The following is a 23,449-nucleotide window of genomic DNA, read 5'->3' on the forward strand; positions in this document are numbered from 1 at the left end:
AACAGAATAACCCATCTTGTTCAAATAATTTTTGTTATTTGCGTTTTGAAGACACATTTTATAGACAACAAGGTGTATAGGCTGTCATCACCAAAAAGCATGATAAATAGTGAAATTTAATTAATTGATAACAGCTATAATTTTTTTTTGAATATAGATTATTAATTGTGACCGCTATGCATCCAAATAAATAATTATTCAAGACTTTTCCCAGAAAACCATTAACAATCAAATGTAAACATTCTTTATTTGTAAAGTAAACAGTGCTACAGTTTTGAATAGTGTCTTTTTTTAAACCAACAGATTAAAATCACATTGAGTTAAGGTAGAAAACCTCATCTATAAAGTTAAAGACTTGCTAATTTGAAAGTTTTTTTATTTTACTTGAACTTAACAATAGCAGTTTTTTTATAGCAAAGACCTCTGAAGTTCTTTTTGAGCCCTTAAATAGCTATTTAATAGCTATTAAATTTTAAAATGTTAATATGCTCATTTATTTCGCTCTCTCCAATAAACATAAAGATGTTGTCCACTACATGTATTAATGTGAACACTATATGAAGTCTTAATTCTTTTAAACTCAATTATAAAAAACTTGAAATTTGACAATGGTCTCAAAATGATCTCAGTAGTAACATGGCTACAACTCATCACCAATTACACTTACTATATATAATTCTCCATTCATTCTTGCTTTAAAATCTATACATAGACATGTCAGAGTTTCAAGAGGATAAGTCAATTTATATTAAATTAATTTAGTAAAATTGTAGTGTGATTAAGATTTGCATGTATTTACTGAATTATAGTGAACATTATGATTATTCTGTTATAGTTATCTAGGAACAGAAAAGTTTGTAAATTATATTTCAATCTAAAGTGTGGAGTATCAAAAAAAGTATAAGCAATGCAGATTAAGAATATATGATACATCAAATCCCATTATTTAAAAATTACATTTGTGTTGGATACATCCAAGGGACTGTATATATTTATTTCTTCATAAATATGTGTTGTGCAATGCTATACATAAAATTTGATAAAGTTTCAACTTTTTAATGCTTTGAACTAGTTTAAATGAAAGGATTTTGAGACCTACAAAGTTGCAAAGGTAAGCATTCAAGCTTTTAGAATATAAACTTGATGTTTTATTTTTCTACATGCTAAATTTGAAATATGGTACATAAATTAAATATTTGATAAACTTAATAAAAGGTACATGTTATTATTACTATTTTAGTCAGTCTGTATACTCGTAGACATGAGTTAATATATTCACCGAGTGGCTCTAAACTAGATCAATCATTTTGAACTGTTTGTTGTATCTTCTCAGTACGGTATGCATATTTTTGTAATTTAAAATCAGCAATTGAAACAGTTTTCCCTGCTTACCTTTTTAGACATTTTAACTAAAATCTAAATGCAACCATAATGCAGCATGACAATCACTACACTACCTGTCAGTGTGGCACTCACTGTACTGCTGCATCAACAGTATGCATATGCACTGACAGATGATTCGGTGACCACTTTCTTGTCCCTCATAACATGACAGACCACTGAGTCATTCTTTTTTACCAAGTTGTATATTCGAATCTATGATATAGACAATATTTACCCACAATGTTGAGTTTAATACTTATATAATGCTGTATTGAAAACACCCACTCTCCCCTTTAACGGTGCGTTATGCTGCAGAAAACACCCCTCCCCCCCCAACTGGAGCACAACATAATTTAGGGACGGCCCCTTATAACTTTTATCATTCATGGTTCTTAAACTTTATCCAACAGTATTACTACAAGTATCACCGTATCTACTACAATTATCTATTAAAACGAAAAAATGCAGTTCTGACATGATTCCATTTCTTGATGTTATTTGATTTGTAATGTACAAATAAATAAATACTTATTACCAATGCCTAGTTAACTCTATTTTTAAAAGGCAAAGCCCTCACTCACTCACCACTAATTCTCCAACTTTCCGTTATCACAGAAAGTGTAAATATGGCACATGTATTATACCTCATGATTTAAACAGAAAAACAAAAGCATTTTTATAGAAATCATACATTAATAGAGGTTAAAATAGGGCTGTAACCTTAGAAGAACTATTTTTTTAACTTCCCAACTTACTAATAAGATGGAATTTGGTACACGTGCTTCAAGGGTTAAAAATAAAAACATTTTCCTAAAGATCAACCATCCTTAGGGTTTTAAAAAGGATTTAAAACCCTAAAAACAAGATTTTTGTTTTTCAACTTCCTAATGGTCTAGAATAATAGAATTTTACACACACATGTATTATGCTCTCAATAGACAAATCAAACACTTTTCATAAAAATCAATCATGCATAGGGGTTGTTATAGGGTTGGAACCCCTAAAATAAGACATTTTTGTTTACTAATTTCCTGATATAACTGATTCGGATCAGAAATGCTTCTTCACATACTAAACCTGAGGTAAGAGCCAGTGCTTATTTCGTTTAACTTTTGAACATCTCAACATTCTACAATGAAATAATATATAAATAAACATATCTACTTTTGATTCAGAATTATTACAGGACTGTATTACATGATGAATACTCTCACTAACAATACTATGGACTTAGTATTTCTCCACTACGGCCTAAATAGATGAACTGTTGCTGCAACTGTTGGAGCTATTCGTTCAAATATTATGGAACGTTTTAGAGAAATTTGTGTATTTAATCTATACCCATAAAAACTGTTTCACTCTCTCAACTTCAGGGCCCCAAAAAATTGCTCTTTAAACTTGAAGACTTATTATTTTGAAGTGGATCAAGGTATTGGAATATCTTCCAGTCATCATCATCACTTATTTTCAAGAGTGTTTATTATGCCATTTAAAAATGATATGCCTACTTGCTATTCAATAGAAAATCGCCTGCAAAGCCATGTGTACCTGCTAGTTATCAATATTTGTATCAGGAGATACTGATGTATTTAGACTCTTCTTACATTCACAGAGAGTATAGATTGATACTAGTAGTTTTATGCTGGTTCTGTTTATAAACATTTGACATTTTCTAGAGACTGGAGAACTGTTTGAAGGAGCTGAAAATACCAAATGCAGTTTGGGTACTTGGCAGCCAAGGCAAATACCATCAGGTATAATATCATATTTTTATATAAATGTCTTCAAAGCAATATGTATCATAATCTATTTCCTCAGTAATCTCTAAAGTTGCACATATAACTAACTTATTACTGATAGTGTCATTCTACACTGAGTCACATTAAAGACATTGTTAAAGGTTTGCACAGTTAATGAAGTACTGAAAGATCGTCAATGGTTATTGAATTGTGTTGAACTCACTATTAATTCAAGTAGTAAGTGAAAAACTACAACCACAATATTGACGATTCCGAAAATCAGTTTAATTATTTTAAACCACTGATTGAAATTGTATTCTAGTTTAGTGAAACAGAGCTTACAGATAATTTAATTAGTAAAAAATGAATGCTTAAAAGAGTTTATAAGATGTATTTATGGCCTAACGAATTTTGTGATGGGGAAACAATGTGCACAACAAACCATCAACTTAACATTTAACAGAAGTGTTGCAAAATATCCTGAAATGTTAGCCTAGAACATTTAATTCCAGTTATTTTTTACAAACCATAAGTTAATTTTCCAGTTATTTTTTTGTCATAAATCCTTGATCTGAAGCCATCTTGAGTGTATTTCCTTTGACGAGATTAGAGATTGAGCTTACACAGATATAGCAATGAAGACTGAGCAGAGGAAATACCTTTCACGGATGTTCTGGTTATCATACTTTGGTAGACTTGTTTTTTTGTAGTATAAGAGCAAGCAGAAAATATATAAATATGAGTTCCTAGGTATACCTTTCATATGAGAAATTTGCTTGTTAGTTCCATTCTAGAATATGTAAACTATTAATCAGATGCACTAACATCGCTAAGAGTGCTCAAGACACCCTAAATCTTTGAAAGACATATGTTTAAATTGCACCCAGTAGTAGTTTGTTTTAAGAGAGAACAAATTTATGAGGACTAAAAACAATTTCCTGGGGCAACATTCACGAACCCTGTTTTTGGAAGGTGTTTTATACGATGTGTCAGCCCCCTCTGGAATAATTTTCTATTTACCTCACTGACTTTTGAACTTTTAACAATTTATTTTATAGAAAACCTCTTCGTCAAGTTTTTTTGTAAAAGAGAGTGAAAGAGACATTGAGGTGTGACTGTGTAACACAGTAATAATATTAAACTAATTGTTTTGATTCAATGTATTTTCTGTTTAAGGTTTCATTCTGTACTCAAGCTGGTGAAAAATGTGAACTGATTATGCAACTTTTAACTGAAAATGAAATTGGAGTTGAGCTCAACTCTACTGTAAGGTGTGTTACAACTAAATAACTCTTGTTTATTATTTTTGAGCTTGTTTACTTCTTCAGTTAAAGAAAATTATTGCACTTTCTCTCTCTGACCCACACACACACTCAAACACGCGTGCACACACACACACACACACACACACACACGCACACATACCCTTGATTATGAATCTCCCTTGATTATGGATCCTCAGAAGGATTCATAATCAAGGCTTGTACTCACGTTGGAAATTTATTAATCATACTATACACACTTGATAAGCAAATAAAATATCTGCAATTACTTTAGTATATAAAAAATTATAATTCAATTTTTGTCAACCAATGTACACTAAAGTTCTTGTTTGAAATCAAAATCACAAGTCACAGTTTTGCCTTTAATTTTCCTATGTACAGGAAATAATTATTTCGAGTGTAATATATGATTGACTGAATATATTGTAGTTCATTGTTTCTAGCATATTCACCGTCTAGACAGTAAAGCTCGGTACTGCTCAACATCAAAAACATGTCTTGAGTAAGATTCATCACTCACAATAAAATGTTTGTAGGTATCCCTCTCATGAGCTATTCTTGCTACGATCCACTTTGGTAGCCCTTCTGCTACGGTCCATTCCCCAGTTGGCTGTACGATTTTGCTACGTTCCAGGCCCCCGTTTGTTGTCCCAATTTTCTCACAATCGGTATTCAAAGTGTGCTGCCCCTCATTGGTTGTGCGACTTGCTTCGTGTTGGCTAACTCATATTGTTCCAAGTTGATATTTAAATAACGATCAAACTTCAATGTCTGTGGTGTTGTTGAAAGTGTAGTTTGTATTAATGAAAGTAGGCTACACGTTATATATCACTAGCACTGGGTCTATATTATCTCAGGTTTTTTAAGTAGGTTGAATAATGGTTCAAACTTAATACTACTCTTCTGAAAGTTCTGATCAATGTGATTGTTTATATCATAATAACGTTCATAAAATATTCACTGTTCTTACCAATCACTTTGAATCAAATAAGTTTTGAAAGTAATATTCTTTAATTTAAAGCTTATTATCTTACTTACCACATTTCTTTGTAGATGGGATACTCAATGAAAGACAAAGCAAATGACTTTGACGTCAATTTATTTTATATTATACTGTCTAATTCTACTCACTTTGCTTTGATTTTTGTTCACTAACACAACATCCCATCCCTTATTACAACTTCAATGCACTATTGTACAGTTTCATATTTCATCTATACGAGTAGACGTCCTTACTGCTTCAAGTCCAGACAGAGAAGAAGGATTCGCCGTATAAAAACTACGCATACCGGTTCACACAATGTTCATCCCCTCTCCCGTTCAAATCAGCGTCTTCATGATTAAATATAATTTGATTCTTTTCTTATAATTGTCAAAATTTATCACGTTCACTATAATTGATCAATTTAAGTCTTTCTATTTTCTTTTATTATTTTTCTAAAGCGTTTTTATTTAAATTTTTAGCAACATGTGCTTTCTGACGTCATCAATACGCAAGTCATTTTATCCCACAATTGGCTTTTCTGCGTAATTTTATTTAGTACTTTTGTAAAACACGAATTTTGGTTATGTATAACTCATTTTAATTAATTAAATTTGTTCCCGTATAAAGTTTAATATATTTCTCCGTTATTAATTAAATAAATCTCAATTCCGACAACATGTGATTCACTGACGTCACAGTCTGCCGATTCACTGACGTCACAGTCTGCCAATTCCCCGCGAATATTCAAATGTCGTAATTTGACCTGTCACATTCTCTGTACTACTTGTACATGGATTTGTCTATGATTGTTTTGGTGGGTGTATGGAATAAATTATATAGACTGGAACAAACAATTTCTGTCAACTACTATTGGTATTATTTCATGTTGCATATTTTTCCTTGTTCATAAACGTCAGTTATTATAATCAGAAACTCTTGGATTGTAAACCGTGTACTGAAAGCGTGGTTATAAAATAATAACAAATTTCTCATAGCAGACTATGAAACAGCTGGCAAATAATCACAACTGAATTTTATTCTTCTATAAGAATTGTTCCCCTTAAATTCAATATAAATCTTGAATATCGGTTTAGCAATCACTGAGAACTTAGCGTTACAATCTATAATAATATAAACAAATTCCAGATGCATCAGTAGTCTACCAATTTAACAATAAATTGTGCTCAAAAGCACTTATATGAATGTCTATATTTAAGATGGTCAATATATTACTATAAGTGTAGCATAGTAAGCAAACGCTTTAGAAACAATTGTGACTGCCAGCCCACCAGTAGCAGCAGCTGCTGATCCGTAGCTGAGGGTTGAAGAGACAGGCAGCACAGGAATATGCTTTGGCAATTGGCATTGTGATCATTTGTTTGGGGTGGGCGGAGGTAAAGAAGGTCTCTCCTCTCCTTCGGCATGTACAATGCATAATGAGGAGTGAAGAGGGGAAGTGGTTTGATTCTTTTGTCTACCTGCACTAGTGGCTGAACTGAGTTACAGCTTGTTTACAGAATGGATCCGTTAAAGTGAAATATGGTGGCACTGTTCTCACCTCAAATTATTACAATATATGATTACTAGTCTACTTGTTGGTCTCTGATCCAAAGTACTCAAGGGTCACTCTAGATCTCTCACTTTCAAGACATCTGCAGAAGATAGTGGGCAAAGTAGAGACTAGAGTTAGCATTTTAAAATCAATTTAACAACATCCTTTATTGTCATTCAGCAATATACAGTGTCATAATTAACCTAAGAATAAAATTAAATAAATAATCAGAATAAAATATTTAAATTTAAATTACACTTTAAAATACACGTTAAAACACAAACATTAAGATACATTACATTTTAAAGTTCATCAAATGAAGCATTTAAAAACTCGTCTGCATTATAAAAAGGATTTTCCTAAAGCCATTTGTGCATGACCTTTTTAAATCTATTTTTATTCATATAATGGGCTGAGTAAGGAGTTTATTAAAATACTTTATAATAGTTATATTAAAAGATTACATGGATTTACTAAGACTATAGTGTGGTTTATGAATAAAATTATTTTATCTGGTATAATGATTATGGATATCACTAGATAGAATGAGTTCATTTAAATTAGATTTAACATGTCACAAACAGATTAAAATCTAAACATTTATATCAGCAAGTATATTTTCTTTATTAAAAAGTGGCATACAGTGGTATAAATAATTTGAAGAAGTTAAAATTGTGATGGCCTTTTTGGCAGTAAAAGAACTTTACTTATACCCACACCATTATCCCAGTACAAAATACCATACAACAGTGTACTATGAAAAAAAGCATATCATTAGTTCAGATAAAAACTGTGTATAACATATTTTAAATGTCTAAGCAAATATATGATTTTCAACACTTTGTTACAACATATGATCCTCCAATAGTTAGCTGGATCAACTTGGAGATCAAATACAAAAGTGTTGTGAACATAGCCAATGTTCCTTGTCTACTCTGCTACAGGGCTTTGCATTTTAGTAAACAGTGTTCATGTGAGAGATGCTGATGTTCAATAAGAGTAATAAGTGGCATTCTTGTGGCTACCTCCTTCAATGGCTTCCTGCAATTAGGGGTTTGTTTGATGAGAAAACAACACCTTGACAGCTAATCCAATGATATAATAAGCCCCAGGAGGGAATTGTCTCTGAGTTAACTTCCTCTGAATTGTTGTTGGTCAGTGTAATTCTTGAAAGTTGATATGGAAAGATGCTAAAGATCAGCCTTGCGATTATAGAGGGACCAATCAGACAATGAATTACATTGTAAAGAGAAGGTCTTTTTCTGGAGGGTTAACAGGATTACATATTGTTAGTCATAACACTTTTATTGTCTTAAAGCGTTTGTTCTCTGTGATAAAAAATGGGTTTTTCTCATAGCACATGACACTAGTATATTGTTTTTAAGGTTTTTGTTTTATTAATGAATACATTGTATTTTTTACAATTTTCATAATGAGATTTTTCAGTGCATAATTATATTGTTTTCTGTTTATGAGTAAAAGGAAAACAGTATCTTAGACAACCCTTGTCTATTATTATAAATAAAACATCCTCATTTATTTCAGCATTCTGCCTTGTTCGCTGTACTATGAAGGTAAAGAGCACACACTTACTCCCAACAGAGCAAGTAGATTTCCTACTTCCCATAAGTAAGTAGTAGTAACTTAAGTTGTATTATTCTTTGCGTTGTTAAGTCAAACAATTTCTTTTATAGGATTTTATCCCATGCAAGTAACCAAGTTTATATGTGTTTAACTCAGAGGGTATATAATAGATAAGTATCTAAATTTACAGACAAAATTGTGTTGGACTAATCTAAATTCTCAATTTACAGACCAATAACACTGTAAAATCGTAGAAGATAAATTAATTAATGATTTGGATTAGTCCAAGACTTGATTTTGATCTTTTTTGCCAACAAGTTAAATTTAACATTTTACTATCTGGCAGAAAACTGAATCATTTTAAATGTGTCAACCAGCAGTGTATTAGTAGATATAGAATAGATTTTGTATTGTAAAATAGTTTCAATCCACGTTAAAGACCCACATTTAAAGGGCTTTTAAGTCTAAGTAATATATATTTATTTGTCATTAAGAATTTAAGCAGAAAAGAATCTGCCATATTGTATGTGCTTACGTATGATATAAATATAGGTAATTTGTTAATATGTGTCTATTTTGATCTTTCTTTAGCATGCTATTAAAAATAATGGCATCACCATGTAACAGGAACAATTCGTTCCATATCAATTTTCATTCATCTTGTGATTTATGTTGGCTATTTGCTGTTTTTATTCATGAATTTAAAATTCCTAGACAGCAGTGTTTTTACTTTAGTCTTATCTATTCATGACCATATTTAATACAGTGGTGTACAAGCTAAAAAATACATCAAATGTAGAAGAATAGTAGAAGAAACAGATTCACTAAAAATAAAATGTAAATGGCAACAATCACATTGATCTTTGTAATTTCAAACTTTAGTATTCTAATTTAAATTTACAATTTATAGTACAACTAAAGAGTTACAGTTATTTTTTTCTTGAAATAATTTTTTGTACATGTATTTGTTAATAGTTTTTCTTAAATTAAGTTTCAACAGAGAAAAAGACATTTAACAATTGTTATTATTGGCCTAATAATAACTGAGCAGAAAGGTAATATCTTTCTTAGGCATCTATTGATGCAATTCCATAAGGTAGTATTGGCAAGGGTGGGGACAGTACCAGAAATGTAAGCTTACATTTGTTAAATTTGAAAATTAGCTGTGTTGCCAACTGTTTATGAGAAATACTGTTGTCATATCGATCAAGAATCTTTTCAGTTCACCGGTGATTTAAATATAATAATTGATATGTAAATAAACATTGTTAAATAAAAATATCCCATTAAGAGTTATTGAACATTGTAAGTGCTGTTGAACACTAAATTTATTCGTTTATGCAATTTTTGATAAAAAACCACAGTTTAGGCTAAGGCTATCATAATTCTGTTTGCAAGAATAGAAAGATGAAACATTTCATTTACCAATTCTGTAGTGGCCGGTGACAATTTTACAGTACAACTAATCAAAGTATTGCAAATCTTTTATGGTTTTATAATACCATTTGATTATAGAAAAACTCTGTTTTAATTCTAAAAAAATATCATCTAATGCACCATGTACGTCATGTATGGAATCTCCTCTTTTCAACTGAAATTGAAACAAAAGAATTTTCCTTTCAGTAAATTGATCTGGAAAACCTCCAAACCAGAACAACCCTGGATCAAGAACTATTGGTAAATTTTCCTTGATCTAAATGGTAGGTACATGCCTTGTTTAATTGTAATAATCTCTACTATTTCAACATGTTCTAAACATTACATCCTACTCTCCATGCAAAATTTAATTTAGTTAACTATTTACTTGACATCGTGTATCCTCAAAAGTAAGCAGCATGTTAATTACGGTTAACCTACGGAGAAAGGTAATAACACACCCTTGCCGATTACTCAAGAGAACTCAACCATGACACACCACACCTTGCTGCCACCCATTACAGTAGGTGAAGACCACCAAGAAACCCAGGAAAATGGACATGAGACAAAACTCACGAACAACACCTCTTCAGATCAGTATTACCATACTGAAAAAGCTCCTTTTTTAGAATTTCGACGTCCAAGAAAGACAAGGCACAAACAGGATACAAAAAAACACAAAATCAAAATATTTTGGAATTCTATCCTACACAAGATGAAATAGCTCCCATAACTATATTTCATCAAAATGTCCAAGGACTATCAAAAAAAAGTAGAGAGAATAAACCATCTAATGAATGATTTAAAACCAACAATACTGATACTTTCTGAACATGGATTGAGCACAGAAAAGCTATTACTTACCAAGATTAGTGGATATGAATTAGTAACATCTTACAGTAGGAAAAATCATAAAATGGGAGGAGTTGCAATCTATGTACAGGAAAAAGGTAACCTAAAAACAGAAGCAGTTGACATATCTAATAGGAACGTGGAACTGGTATGTGAAACTGCATTAACAAAAATTAATATCCAGAATAAAACACTCTATGTACTTGGTGTTTATCGTCCTCCAGGAGGACAAGTCAAATTAGCTGTTGACATATTAGCTGACGTACTTACTACATATAAAGCTGAAGCTAAACTCCAAATCTTAATGGGAGATGTCAATATAGACAGATTAACCGTAAATACAGACAACACTTTCTTTGAGGATGAACTATCAATTTTTGGTATCAAGCGGCTATCTCTCCCAGAGACAAGGACTACTTATCACTCCAGAACATCTATTGATTGTATTTGCACAAACATATCAGAAGATATGGTGAACTTTACAGTAGTACAGACTGGGATATCAGATCACACTGGCCAGATTTGCACCGTCAACATGCAAACAAATTTGTCCTCTAAGAAAGAAGCTACTGTGAGGAGAATATTTTCAAGGAAAAATCTTGACATACTTAAAGACGAATTCTTTCTAGAAAATTGGGAGAGCGTGCATGCTGCACCAGATGTTGAAGAGAGCTACAACTTGTTTTTAACAACAGTAAGACAAACATTAGACCATGTATGTCCTAAGAAGAAAGTACAAGCAAAACCAAGTAGGAAGCTTAATGTACAATACGATGAAGAAGTAAAAATTCTAAAAGAAGATTTTCTAACTGCCTTACACAGATATGAACTAACTGGAAATAATGATGACAAAATAGCAATGACAGAAAAAAAGAAAACCTACGACCTTAAACTCCGAAATCTCAAACGAAGCATAACAGCAGAATATATTAATCAGGCTGACAACAAGAGTAAAGCCATCTGGGACACAATCAACTCGGAGAAACAAAATAAACAAAATAAACAAAAAGGTGAAGCAAATATGCAGTTGGAGATGGATGGCAAAATAGAGGATAACCCTGTTCTTGTGGCTGAACACTTTAATAAATATTTTTCGAAAATAGCAGCTTCCACATTGGAAAACAATCGCGAACAATTTAAAAACACAATAATAACTCACCAAATTACCCTCCCACAAAGTGATACCCGATTACTATTTTTAAAACCTACTAACACAAAGGAAGTCATTGCAACAATATCCGCACTAAAATCTAAGTTATCTTGTGGAGTAGACGAGGTTCCATCAAAGGTCGTAAAACACTGTGCCAAACAACTAGCACCTCCATTAGTCAGCATAATAAACAAATCATTTAGTTCAGGACAATTCCCCTCTGCTTTAAAAACTGCAAAAATATATCCAAAACACAAGAAAGGATCCCTCATCAAACCAGAGAATTACCGCCCTATCTCGCTAATATCAACACGCTCAAAAATAATAGAAAAGATTGCTCTGTCAAGAATGCTAGACTACATGGAAAGAAATGAACTTATTACAAAAACTCAACATGGATTTCTCAAAGGTAGATCCACCACCACAGCTGTTACCAATTTACTTGAAAAAATCACAGACAACCTGGAAGATGGCAAACATGTCTCAGCTATTCTACTTGACTACAGCAAAGCCTTCGATTGCTTGGGTCATGACCTCATCCTGAGAAAACTCTTGGCTTTAGGTATTGACGGCCTAGCAAAAGATTGGGTGGCTAGCTACCTGAAAGATCGCACACAAATTACTGTAATTCAACAAAATCTGAATGGAAAAAAATGTGTATACAGATCAAAGCCACTGCCAGTGAGAAGAGGAGTGCCTCAAGGCTCAGTACTGGGCCCCTTTTTATTTATTCTTTTCACCAACGACTTTTCTGTTTTTATCAATGATGACAATGTAGAGACTATAATGTACGCAGACAATACAACTCTTCTATTTGCAAATGACACATCACATGAATTAGTAACTAGCATTTTATCATCTACAGACAAAGCACTCCAATACTGTCTTCAAAACGACTTAGCTATCAATCCATCCAAAACCACACATATCAATTTTAGCAGAAGACATGAATAAATACCAGATATTCCCAATATTTCAACAGAACAAAAGACAAAACTACTGGGGCTCACAATTGATGCTGACCTTTCCTGGGGAGATCATATTAATGCACTGACCAAGAAACTCTCATCTGGGATATTTGTAGTCAAAAGAATGATGTGGATGGGAGGCCCGGAATTAGCCAAAACAGCCTACTACGCGATGGTAGAATCTCACATTAGATATGGATTAATTTCTTGGGGCTCAACATCCGAGGCCAACCTTAACAAAATCCTGATCCTCCAAAAAAAAGCTATTAGAACACTTGCAGGCCTAGGCCCTACAGATAGCTGCAGAGAAGCGTTCAAGTCACTTAAGATCTTAACCGTCACATCACTCTACATACTTGCAGTGTCATCTACACCAATCAGCTGGACCTTCCAAGAAATGAAGACATACATTCATACAACACTAGGAGAGCAGCCGACTACAATCTTCCTATTCACCACACAACAACATTTAGCAAAAAACCTTCATACATTGGCCGCAAAATCATCAACTCATTGCCACAAAACCTTAAGGACAAGAGAGGAAACCAGTTAAAAAATGAACTTCTGAACTGGCTAGTGGAGCGACCCTTATACTTGACCAAGGAGTTTTTTGACCTTTTATAAGATGACAAAACATTACACAAAATTAATAAACAAATAGATACATAAAATTGTAAAGCAAGATTATCACGTGTTGACGCCATTGTATTTCTTAAAGAAATTGCAAATAAAGAATATTGTCTATTGTCTATTATTGTCTATTGTTAATTAGTGCTAATAGTTTCCAGTGTTACCACAACTATAAATCATGTGGTGTTTATGCCTTTAATTTAATTTATTATTTACTTAAGTTTTGTAAAAAGAAATTTGGTGCTTTGCAGATATGCAAAAGAGCTGACAGCTTGGGAACGATTCATTCATTCTGTCAGGGACCGGTTGATGATTGCCCAAGTAGTGACTGGAGTCAAGAACAATGCAGTCTTCACATTTGATTTCCTCGTTCTACTTGTCATTGCCTCGTGAGCACTTTTATTAACTCTTTTCACTCTCAGGGAGATGTTAAGGTTATTTCTTTGGAGTCATATGGCCTTCATGAGTGGGATAGCCTATTCTCCACTTTATTAGGAACGTAAGCACTTCAAGGACAACAAATTGTAATAATTTAAACTAAGTCATTAAAATTAAAATAACATGAGTTATTTAAAGTATGTCAAGCTAGTGATTTTAGGTTTGTTTCTAGAAAATCCAATCAACATGTTAAAAATGCATTAGAAATTTAAGTAAGGTTGTCTATTAAATTCTGTACACATACATTCAGTAGGCTATATTTGTATGTGCAGATTTTATGTATGTTTTCATTAACATTTTAATTAAGCAGAATAAAATGTATGTAGTATTTGAGATTTTAATTTTAGTTAATTGTTAGCAATAACCCAGGAATTGTGTTCTGTAGATTTACTGCTGCAGTGGGTCTAGTGGAAAATTCAGTTGTTATTCTTGTTGCTAGTATGCTGATATCACCTCTAATGGTAAGACAATTCTCTACAATTCTGTTATTTAACTAGGTGTAACTAAGTTGTTAGACCATGCACATTTACTTCTAAATATTTTAAAATCACTACTGTCAAAACACATTCTGGCAAGTGACACCATGGTGGTGTCATGACCATGATACACAGTCTTTACCTAGACACCACATTTGCGTAATGTACATGTCTTTGTTTATGCTAAAGAATTTTTTACTATTTTATATATATAACCTGAGGGAAGAGTCTAGGACCCTGATTTCTAAAAGGTAAAAGGACCTTTGTACCTCCCTTACTTGTATTTATCCCTCAAATCTGAGGCTTTTGAAAAAACAACATTTGTGGGTTACAGTTCTCTAATATCCCTTGAACTCAAGAAATAAGCCCCCAGGGACTTTTTTCTGATTTTAAAAACAGCAGGACAGTTCAGCCATTCGCTGATTCTTCTGCCTAGGGACTTTAAGAATTATGGGTCTGTATTATGTGGGCCTGCCCTCATCTGTCTGGCTTAACCCACCAAGAGGTCCTGTTAATATTCTAAATGCTAGGCGTATATCCTCCTTGCTTAGTTCTAAGAGACCAGTTCATCCTTATAAGGAGAGGTAACATTTTTTATTACATGAGTCCTAAGAACAGAAAAACTTAGCCAGGAAAAAAATTTTGGGGGGGTTCAGATAATTGATATTTTTCCGTAGTGGACAGAGAGTAAGGCCCCATTTTGTTCCATAAAAAGTTCTTGACCCATTTCTTTGTTGAGAACAATCTTTCAGCGGTACATGTCAGTAATACTGAATTATTTAAATAATAATAATAATTTACACGATTTTTAGTAATTGTAAAAATTGAAAATTTGGGGAGTCTGGATCCTTTGGATCCCCTTGCTGGCTATGTCCTTGCCTGAGGCCTTTCTCCATACCCCAGATCTGACCCTCTTTTCCAAGACATTTACTATACTGTAAGATAACGCTACTCTACAGCTCGGCTCTGGCCATACAAAGGGTTTTCAGAGCCTATCTTGGCTAGGGTGTCTGCTGTCTTATTCCCAGGAATGCCTTCATGAGCCAGCATCCAGCCAAGGGCAACATTCGTTCCTTTTTTGCCAGTTCTTGCATTCCCATACTACCTTTGAATTCAAAGTGTAAGTGTTTAACACTAAAAAACAGCCTGAGTATCTGATAGTTATTCTGTATCTTTAATCCCATTCTGGATGAACCTTCTGGTAAATATTTAATGACCATGACTTCCAATTGGAACAATATTTTCTTAAGAGTCGGCGGCAGTGAAACGACCTTGAATTTTTCCCCATTATTACAGTGCCAAAGCACATACACTTTTATGACCTTATTATTTATTGTAGCGTTATGGGAGGTGTCTCCGTTTGAAGATCTTATTAATACACATCCAACCGCTTTTTGGTGTTTCTTTTTAAAAAGGAACTCCATTGCCACAGTAGGACAGGAGCTCATTGCCCTGGTAATGCCTATGCATAGCCTTTTTAAAAGCATCAAGAACTTTTGCTGATTTGAATATAATACTTTCTATGTGAGGATTCTATGTTAACTTATTGTTGCAACTTCTAGATAGCTATTTTGCCACTCTAGAATATTAATATATTCCAAAATAGGATGATCCAACTCTAAGCCCCTTTTCCTGTACTATACTTTATTAGATGCATTGATCCTATAACCCACATTATGACACTAGTTAACTATAAAGTCAAGGGTATTTTGGGTGAGGTACACCAAAGTACCTTATTTCTGTCTATGACCATGAGCACATAACACTGTAGAATTATAATAACTCTATGTTAGTCAAGAGATCATCCGCCATCAAGGCCCATAAAAAGGGGGACAGTACATTTCCTTGAGGGAACCATTTTAGGGCAATAATTGTGGTATTTTCTTCTCTTAACTTTGCTCTAACTTGACAACTGCTTAAGAGGGCTACATTAAAGTTAACATTATCTGAAGAACACCTATCCTCTTCAACGCAGCCTCCACGGAGTTAATTAGAGCTTCCTTTTTCATCAAGTTATCTTCTACATAATACACTACGCTATGGGGAGCAGTAAATGTAGTCAAATGCATGCAGTCCAACCACCTATGACTTCTGACTGACACCTACTGGTTGGTCAACGAATGCAGACGTATTGTGACATGTATTCTGTAGTTCTGTTTTAATAATTAGTGTTGTGTTTAGTTTTGTATTAAGTGCATGTTTTAGAGTTAGTGAAGTTGACACACAACATGGTGGTTGTGATTCCTGACTTAGGCGTGTCACAACGCTTTGGTATAATTTGTTTACTTTAACCTAGTTTGTAATTATGTGTTAGGTTAGTTATTTACTTGAAGAAGAGATCAGATTGCAAATCTCAAAACGTAGAGTTACTGATTTTTTTGCTTCACTGAACAACGGCATGTGTCCGGAAAAATCCTATATTGATAGTTTCATTGTCAATATTGTCTGTATCAGACATAGCATGATACCATAGTGAAATCATAGTATTTAAACAAATCTAAATACATAAATTCAAAAAATAGGGACCAAGGTTATCACATCCATATGATAGAATGGATTTCAATGTTTTTAACAATATACCTATATGACCCATGACAAACTCAGTTCTTCTTTTAGTCAAAATCCAAATAAAACATTTATCACGTTCTTTAAATTTTTGAGTGTTAAGTGTTCTTGGTAAGTCCTCCTGGCTGTGCAACTTATTGACTCATCCAGAACAGTGGTAGCCACAGGTTATGGTTTTTGGGTATTTTATGACTACATTGATGAAAGAAATCTAGCCCTTAGTTTTAGTGGCCCATGAGTATCATGACTTGTTTATTTAGAGTTAAGAGGCTGAATACAAGATAAACCTGTAATGAAAAAAACCCTTTGCTACTAGAACCCTGAGCATTGAAATGCCTTCACCATAAAAGTAGGGGACAGTTTCAAAAACTATTCTCTAGTTACTTTATCTTGATGTATTTCCATAAATTGTGGGAAGAATGCTCTACCCAAAGGAAAATCTACAGTGGTTGGTCTCACTTTATCTTATCTATTGGGTACATGATTTATCTTTAAATTTATCTCTGGGAGCACCCCTTAACCTACCCTATAATTTGCTTTTCATCCACTATTTAGCAAGTACTCATGTAATAAATGTCTATTAACTCGCATAAAGAATTAGGTGAAGATTGGACATGCAATCTTAACAATTGTCAACCTGATGTGCAACCCAATTTTCATCCCTGTACCCTCCACATGCAGCCTTAGTACAGAACTAATCCCCCTAACCAAAATATTGCATATATGCTGCGCCAAAGGACTGAGCACTTCAGCTGTTATTTTCTAGAATATCTATTAACCTCCTCTCCTATTCTAGATCTGTGGTGTTTTGCTTTAAAGGGTTACATACCACTGGCCAGCTATACCAGCTCCTCACCATGTACCACAGTTTCATGGCAACTTCTATACAGTATTGTTGTGTTTCATTGCCATCTAAAATTGATTACTCAACCCCAATGATGTTCTTTTTAAATTGATTACTTTATTCATTTAGTTGTATGACTATTGTAATCTTAAGACTTTTCTTACATATTAAAGAATTCTTATATTTTTTCAATGTGATGTTATAGTAATACATTTTCCTGGTTATAATTTTCACAGGGACCTGTAATGGCAAGCACATTTGGGTTTGTTACTAAAGATTGGAAGTTGCAAAAGATAGGTGTTCTAAATGAGCTGATGGGATTGTTACTTTGTGTTCTCATTGGCTTCCTGTATGGGCTCATCATCGGTTGTCTCAGCTGGGAATCACCTGATGTGGCCATGTGGCCTACTCCAGAAATGATTAGCAGGTAAAGCCTTAATGAATGTAAAAATGTTAACAATTTTTATAACAATGCTTTCTTATGATTTAAACAGTTCAGTTTATTTTTAAATATATCATGTCAATAAGAGCTCAGAATACTTTAGTTGGTAATTTATAAAATATGTTAATAACTTACAAAAGCAGTCCTTAAACCTCACATGTGATTATGATACTAAAAAAAATATTACTGATTGCTATACTGTTACTTTTTGTGTGATTTCCTCTAAAAAGTGACAGCTATAACTGAAGCAAACCGGTTGGTATCAGAAACAATGAAGTAGACAACACAGAATTGCACTTGCCATCTACATTTCAAAAGGCTTACCTAGTTAAATATGAATTTTTTGATTTGGAATTATCTGAGAAACATTAGTAACAAATATGATGAGCTCACACAGAACATATATGCAGAATGCCTTAATCATTTGGTCATTGATTTATCAAGACTTCAACTGTAATTATAGCATTTGGAATTACTGGTCTGAAAATGATAAAGGATTATCTATATATCCAATTGGGTTTTACACAATAAACCTTGATATGGTTTTTATACACCATATATCAGTAGCATATTATTTCAGCATACTGGTAAGGAATATATTTATCTTCTTTGTGACCTGTGATTGAAAAGCATTTACTACATGGCTTGAAAATTACATAAGAATAATTTATTTTACTGATTCACTAGACTATTGCTCTGTAAAATCTTGCATATCTAGAGGTTTCAGGAGGATTTTTTATATTCCTGGTTTTACTGTCCTCCAATAAGCTTTGGGGTCATAAAGCATATATTAACTTTGGGGTCCTTCACACTTCCTCCCAGATACATCAATAGAAGAAAACATGATAACACATAAAAGTGTTTTAGCTAATGTAATGGTACAAATATTATTAATTAATTGCTATATTTATATTCAAATTCAAATTCTTGTATTGTTATTAAGCATACAATGCAGTATACAATACTACAACTAACCTAAAAATAAAATATAATCAATAACAAATCACCTAACATTCAATGTAATCACTATAATCAATTAAAAATCATAGTGTAAAATACACATCAATAAAACAAACATTAGGACACAGTTTATTCAAACATTGTTCGTCCAATGACGTATTTAAAACTCAGTTTAAATGAATAGCACCAATTCACTCATTTTTGCCTTGTTCATAGGTGGTCTATTTATCTGTTTTTTTTGTTTGTTTTTTTTTTAACATTGTGCATTGTAACAATGACGCCATCATGGTGTGAATAAGGAAAAGGGAATATGTCACAGCTGGTGTTGGAATGGTGTGTTGATAGATTGATAAATGTCAATATCATGACACTTTATACCTCTTGTAGGTTTGGTATTCATACAGTGAAAATTAAATTGTCCTAACAGATTTAAGAAAAAATTACCAGCTTCAGTTTTTTTTGGGAAACTCAAAATTTATATTTAAATTTTCACCAACAATAATGGTGTAACTACACCACTGAGTAGTGAAATGCAGTAAATATTCAAGCTTTTCAAGAAAAATCATAGGATCTCCTGCAGTAGAGTGATATAGAGATATAAATATTAATTTAAGATTATCAATGAAGATTGTGGATACTTAAAAATGTAATTCTATACAAAAACTGCCAACATCACATATCCTAGATTGATATTTGTCACTTATATAATCAATAATCCACCTCTTATATGGTTATTTCTGCTAAAAACACTGGCACATCAGTAAGCAGATGTATTTTAATGCACAGCCTCATTTTGATTAAGTCAGTGTTGAGAGATGCAGATTAAATGTATATCTATTTTTTGTAGACAACTGTCAAGTAAAAATGTTTTGTTTTTTAGATCTTAGATGTTTAGAAAAATTATCTTACTATACATGTTATTCTTAGTTATGTTCTTATCATTATTATTCATATTGCCTACTGATATACTACCCATATAATCTATAGTAACAGTATTTACATAGTTTGAAAACTTACTTACATCATTTATACTATTCAAAGAATGCAATTTAGATATATGTTTATAATTTATTGGTATATCACTTTGTTTTAAGTTTGTAAACTTCAGTTTACTGTTGATGGCATGTGGAATCACTCAGTTAGTGAGCCTCTTGCTGTGTATTGTGGGGTGGCCCATCCATGGAAAGATGTAGGGCTTGTCAAGGATGAAGAAGGGACACAACTGTTACCAGTCATAACACTAAGTTCATACGATGCCTTTTTTGCAGGTGTAGTTGGGTAGTTGTACCAGAGTGGCTATTACACATTGCAGTCTCTGTGTTGATTTTAAATGTGACATGTAGTGCAATAGGTTACAATACAATACAATACAAATTCACTTTATTCATAATTTGTACATAACATGTAACAAACATAAAATGGCATCAGTTTACAATATACCATACATTACAATAACTATGGTATCATAAGATAATACAAGGTGCATAATACCTACTCAATCTACAAAATTTATATTCTAGGCCCATGACAAATCGGTTATTATAACGGTTATCATTATATACAAGATTATTTTGTGTATTTTACATTTCAGTCCTTAAGGCTATTAACTAAAAACAAAAAACTCATCAAATGTATAAAGTGGTCTACTGATCAAATACTGCTTTAGCTCATTTTTAAAGTTTTGAAAATTGTCAATTGCTAAGATATCTTTAGGTAAATTATTGTAAAATCTAATGCCTGCAACTATTGGTTTTTTCCTTGTGAACTGTAAATTAATCTGTGGAGCTGCCAATTGATTACTGTACGGTGTCTAGTTGAATAGTTATGGAAGGTGCCTAATCTAGGTAAGCTGTAATTAGCTTTCCTTACTTCTAATATCGTGTCCATAATGTAAAGTCCATAAATAGTTAAAATACCTAAATCCGAAAATATTTGTTTCACTGACTCCTGCCTCTGTAAATTTAACATAACCCTCATAGCCTTTTTTTGTAACAGTAAATTAGCATTACTGGTTGCTCCGTACAAAGCAACACCAAAAGAAATATGCGAGTGAATATGTGAGTAATAAACCATTTTTAAAGTTTCCAGATTACAATATTTTGAAATTGATTTCAATGTGTAAAGACCAGAAGATATTTTCCTTTGAATTACCTGTATGTGACCATCCCAAGTTAAGCATTCATCCAATGTCAAACCTAAAAATTTAATTTGATCTACTCTTTCTATTTGTGTGTTTTGAACTCATTTTTTGGCTGTGGACTGAGTTTATTTTTGTGTGTACAAAATGAAATATATTTAGTTTTATCTGCATTAAGTGACAAATTTTTTTAACAAAAATAATTATATATTGATGTCATATTTTGGTTTGCTATATTTTCTATTTCATTTAGAGATTTATGAAATATAACTAGGTTACAGTCATCTGCATACAAACACATTTTACTATTTAAATTTAATACAGTATTCGGCAAACCTTTAATATAGTACAAAAATAATAGGGGGCCAAGTATAGAGCCTTGAGGGACTCCATATTTAATTATTTTCATTTTTGATTTAACAGAGGTTAGTTGCCCATTCTGAATATGAGGAAGTTCAACGTATTGTTTTCTCTCTTTAAGATAGGAAATAAACCAGTTCAACGTCACACCCACAATCCCTAAATGTTCTAATGTTCTAATAAGAGTGTTATGGCAGACTCTGTCAAATGCTTTGCTGAGGTCCATAAATATACCAAAAGCACGATTACCCGAGTCCACAGAATCCAGAACTGACTCCACGAACTCAATTCCAGCAGTGATGACAGATCTACCCGACCTAAACCCATGCTGCTCCTCCTCAAATAACCCATTAGTTTCTAAGAATTCCACTAACCTAATATGCATTACACGCTCAAATATTTTGGAGAAGGTTGGCAGTATTGACAATGGACGATAATTAGTAGGATCAGTTGTACTACCTTTCTTAAAAACTTTTTTGGAAATATTCCACTCACAAAAGAAGAGTTAATAAAATGCATCAATGGTTTAATCAATAGATATTTTGCATTTTTTATAATAGGCATAGGGACATCGTCATACCCCGCAGAGAATTTATTTTTAAAAGATGATATGACTTTATCAAGTTCGATTTCGCTTAAAGGCTTTATACGAAGCTGTTTGTTGGGTGGATTTTGAGTATTTAAATTATTACTATTATGGTTAACACAGATAGGGAAATTTTGAACTATACTGTCATCTACAACATTTATGAAGTGACTATTAAATATTTCAAAAACTATGTAAGGATCAGAGCTCATTTGGCCATCTGCAATCAATCTAATGTCATTGTTTCTTTCTATTTTAGGTTTTATTTCTTTATTTATTATTTTCCAAGTAGATTTGCAGACATTATCAGAATTCATGATTTTATTATTTATAAATTCCTTTTTTGCATCAGTGGCATTTAAATATCTTTTTTTCTTTCATTAAGTAATTCTTTTGTAGCCCTATTTTTAGTTAACCTAACAGTCTGACTTAATGCAATTAATTCTTCCTTTTCTTTTTTAAGTTCATAGTTTATCCAATTGTCCTTATTAATGTTATCAACCCTGGATTTTACTAATGGAAAGCATAAATTGAAATAATATATAAATATGCCGTAAAAAGTGTCATATTTATGTTGTACTGGAGCATTGTACTGTATATTCTAGGGGTATACAGATCACCTAGCAGTAATCTTGACCAAGCCATTGAAGTACTCATGGCTCAACTAGACAACGCTCTTACAACAAATAACCCTATGATTGTAATGGGTGATATAAATGTAGATGCCATGACAGTGAATGAAAACACACTGAAACTGGAAGAAGCACTCCTAGGATATGACTTGAGAAGACTTAAATTGCCCCCCACAAGAATAACTCATAGTAGCCAAACCTCCATCGACTTTATATGTACAAACATGAGTGAAGCTGACATATCTACCCAAGTCCTCGACACAGGAATATCCGACCACTGTGCCCAGTTATGTAACATCAATACAGACAAAAGACTCATCCCAGCACAGACACTGACAAGAAAAATAAACAAACATACAATGGAGGACTTAAGACTTTTACTGGAAGTAAAGGACTGGAGTAAGGTATTACAAACAAGCAATGTCGATGACGCATTTGAAATGTTCCACAAAACACTTCAACAAGCA

At 32.7% G+C, this 23,449-nt stretch overlaps 1 protein-coding gene across 2 annotated transcripts in view; it reads left to right on the top strand.

Moving 5' to 3' along the window:
• LOC124369234 overlaps positions 1–23,449 on the top strand; it is an 80,499-nt gene that overhangs the window by 1,183 nt on the left and 55,867 nt on the right. For both annotated transcript variants that reach the window (XM_046827114.1, XM_046827113.1), the window contains exons 2-7: positions 3,060–3,137; positions 4,299–4,393; positions 8,488–8,571; positions 13,794–13,931; positions 14,366–14,441; positions 18,102–18,292. In XM_046827114.1, the coding sequence (XP_046683070.1) occupies positions 3,060–3,137; positions 4,299–4,393; positions 8,488–8,571; positions 13,794–13,931; positions 14,366–14,441; positions 18,102–18,292 (662 nt within the window). The remainder of the gene's footprint in view (positions 1–3,059; positions 3,138–4,298; positions 4,394–8,487; positions 8,572–13,793; positions 13,932–14,365; positions 14,442–18,101; positions 18,293–23,449) is intronic.

Source organism: Homalodisca vitripennis, chromosome X (assembly GCF_021130785.1).
Source record: "Homalodisca vitripennis isolate AUS2020 chromosome X, UT_GWSS_2.1, whole genome shotgun sequence".
NCBI classification, from domain to species: domain Eukaryota; kingdom Metazoa; phylum Arthropoda; class Insecta; order Hemiptera; family Cicadellidae; genus Homalodisca; species Homalodisca vitripennis.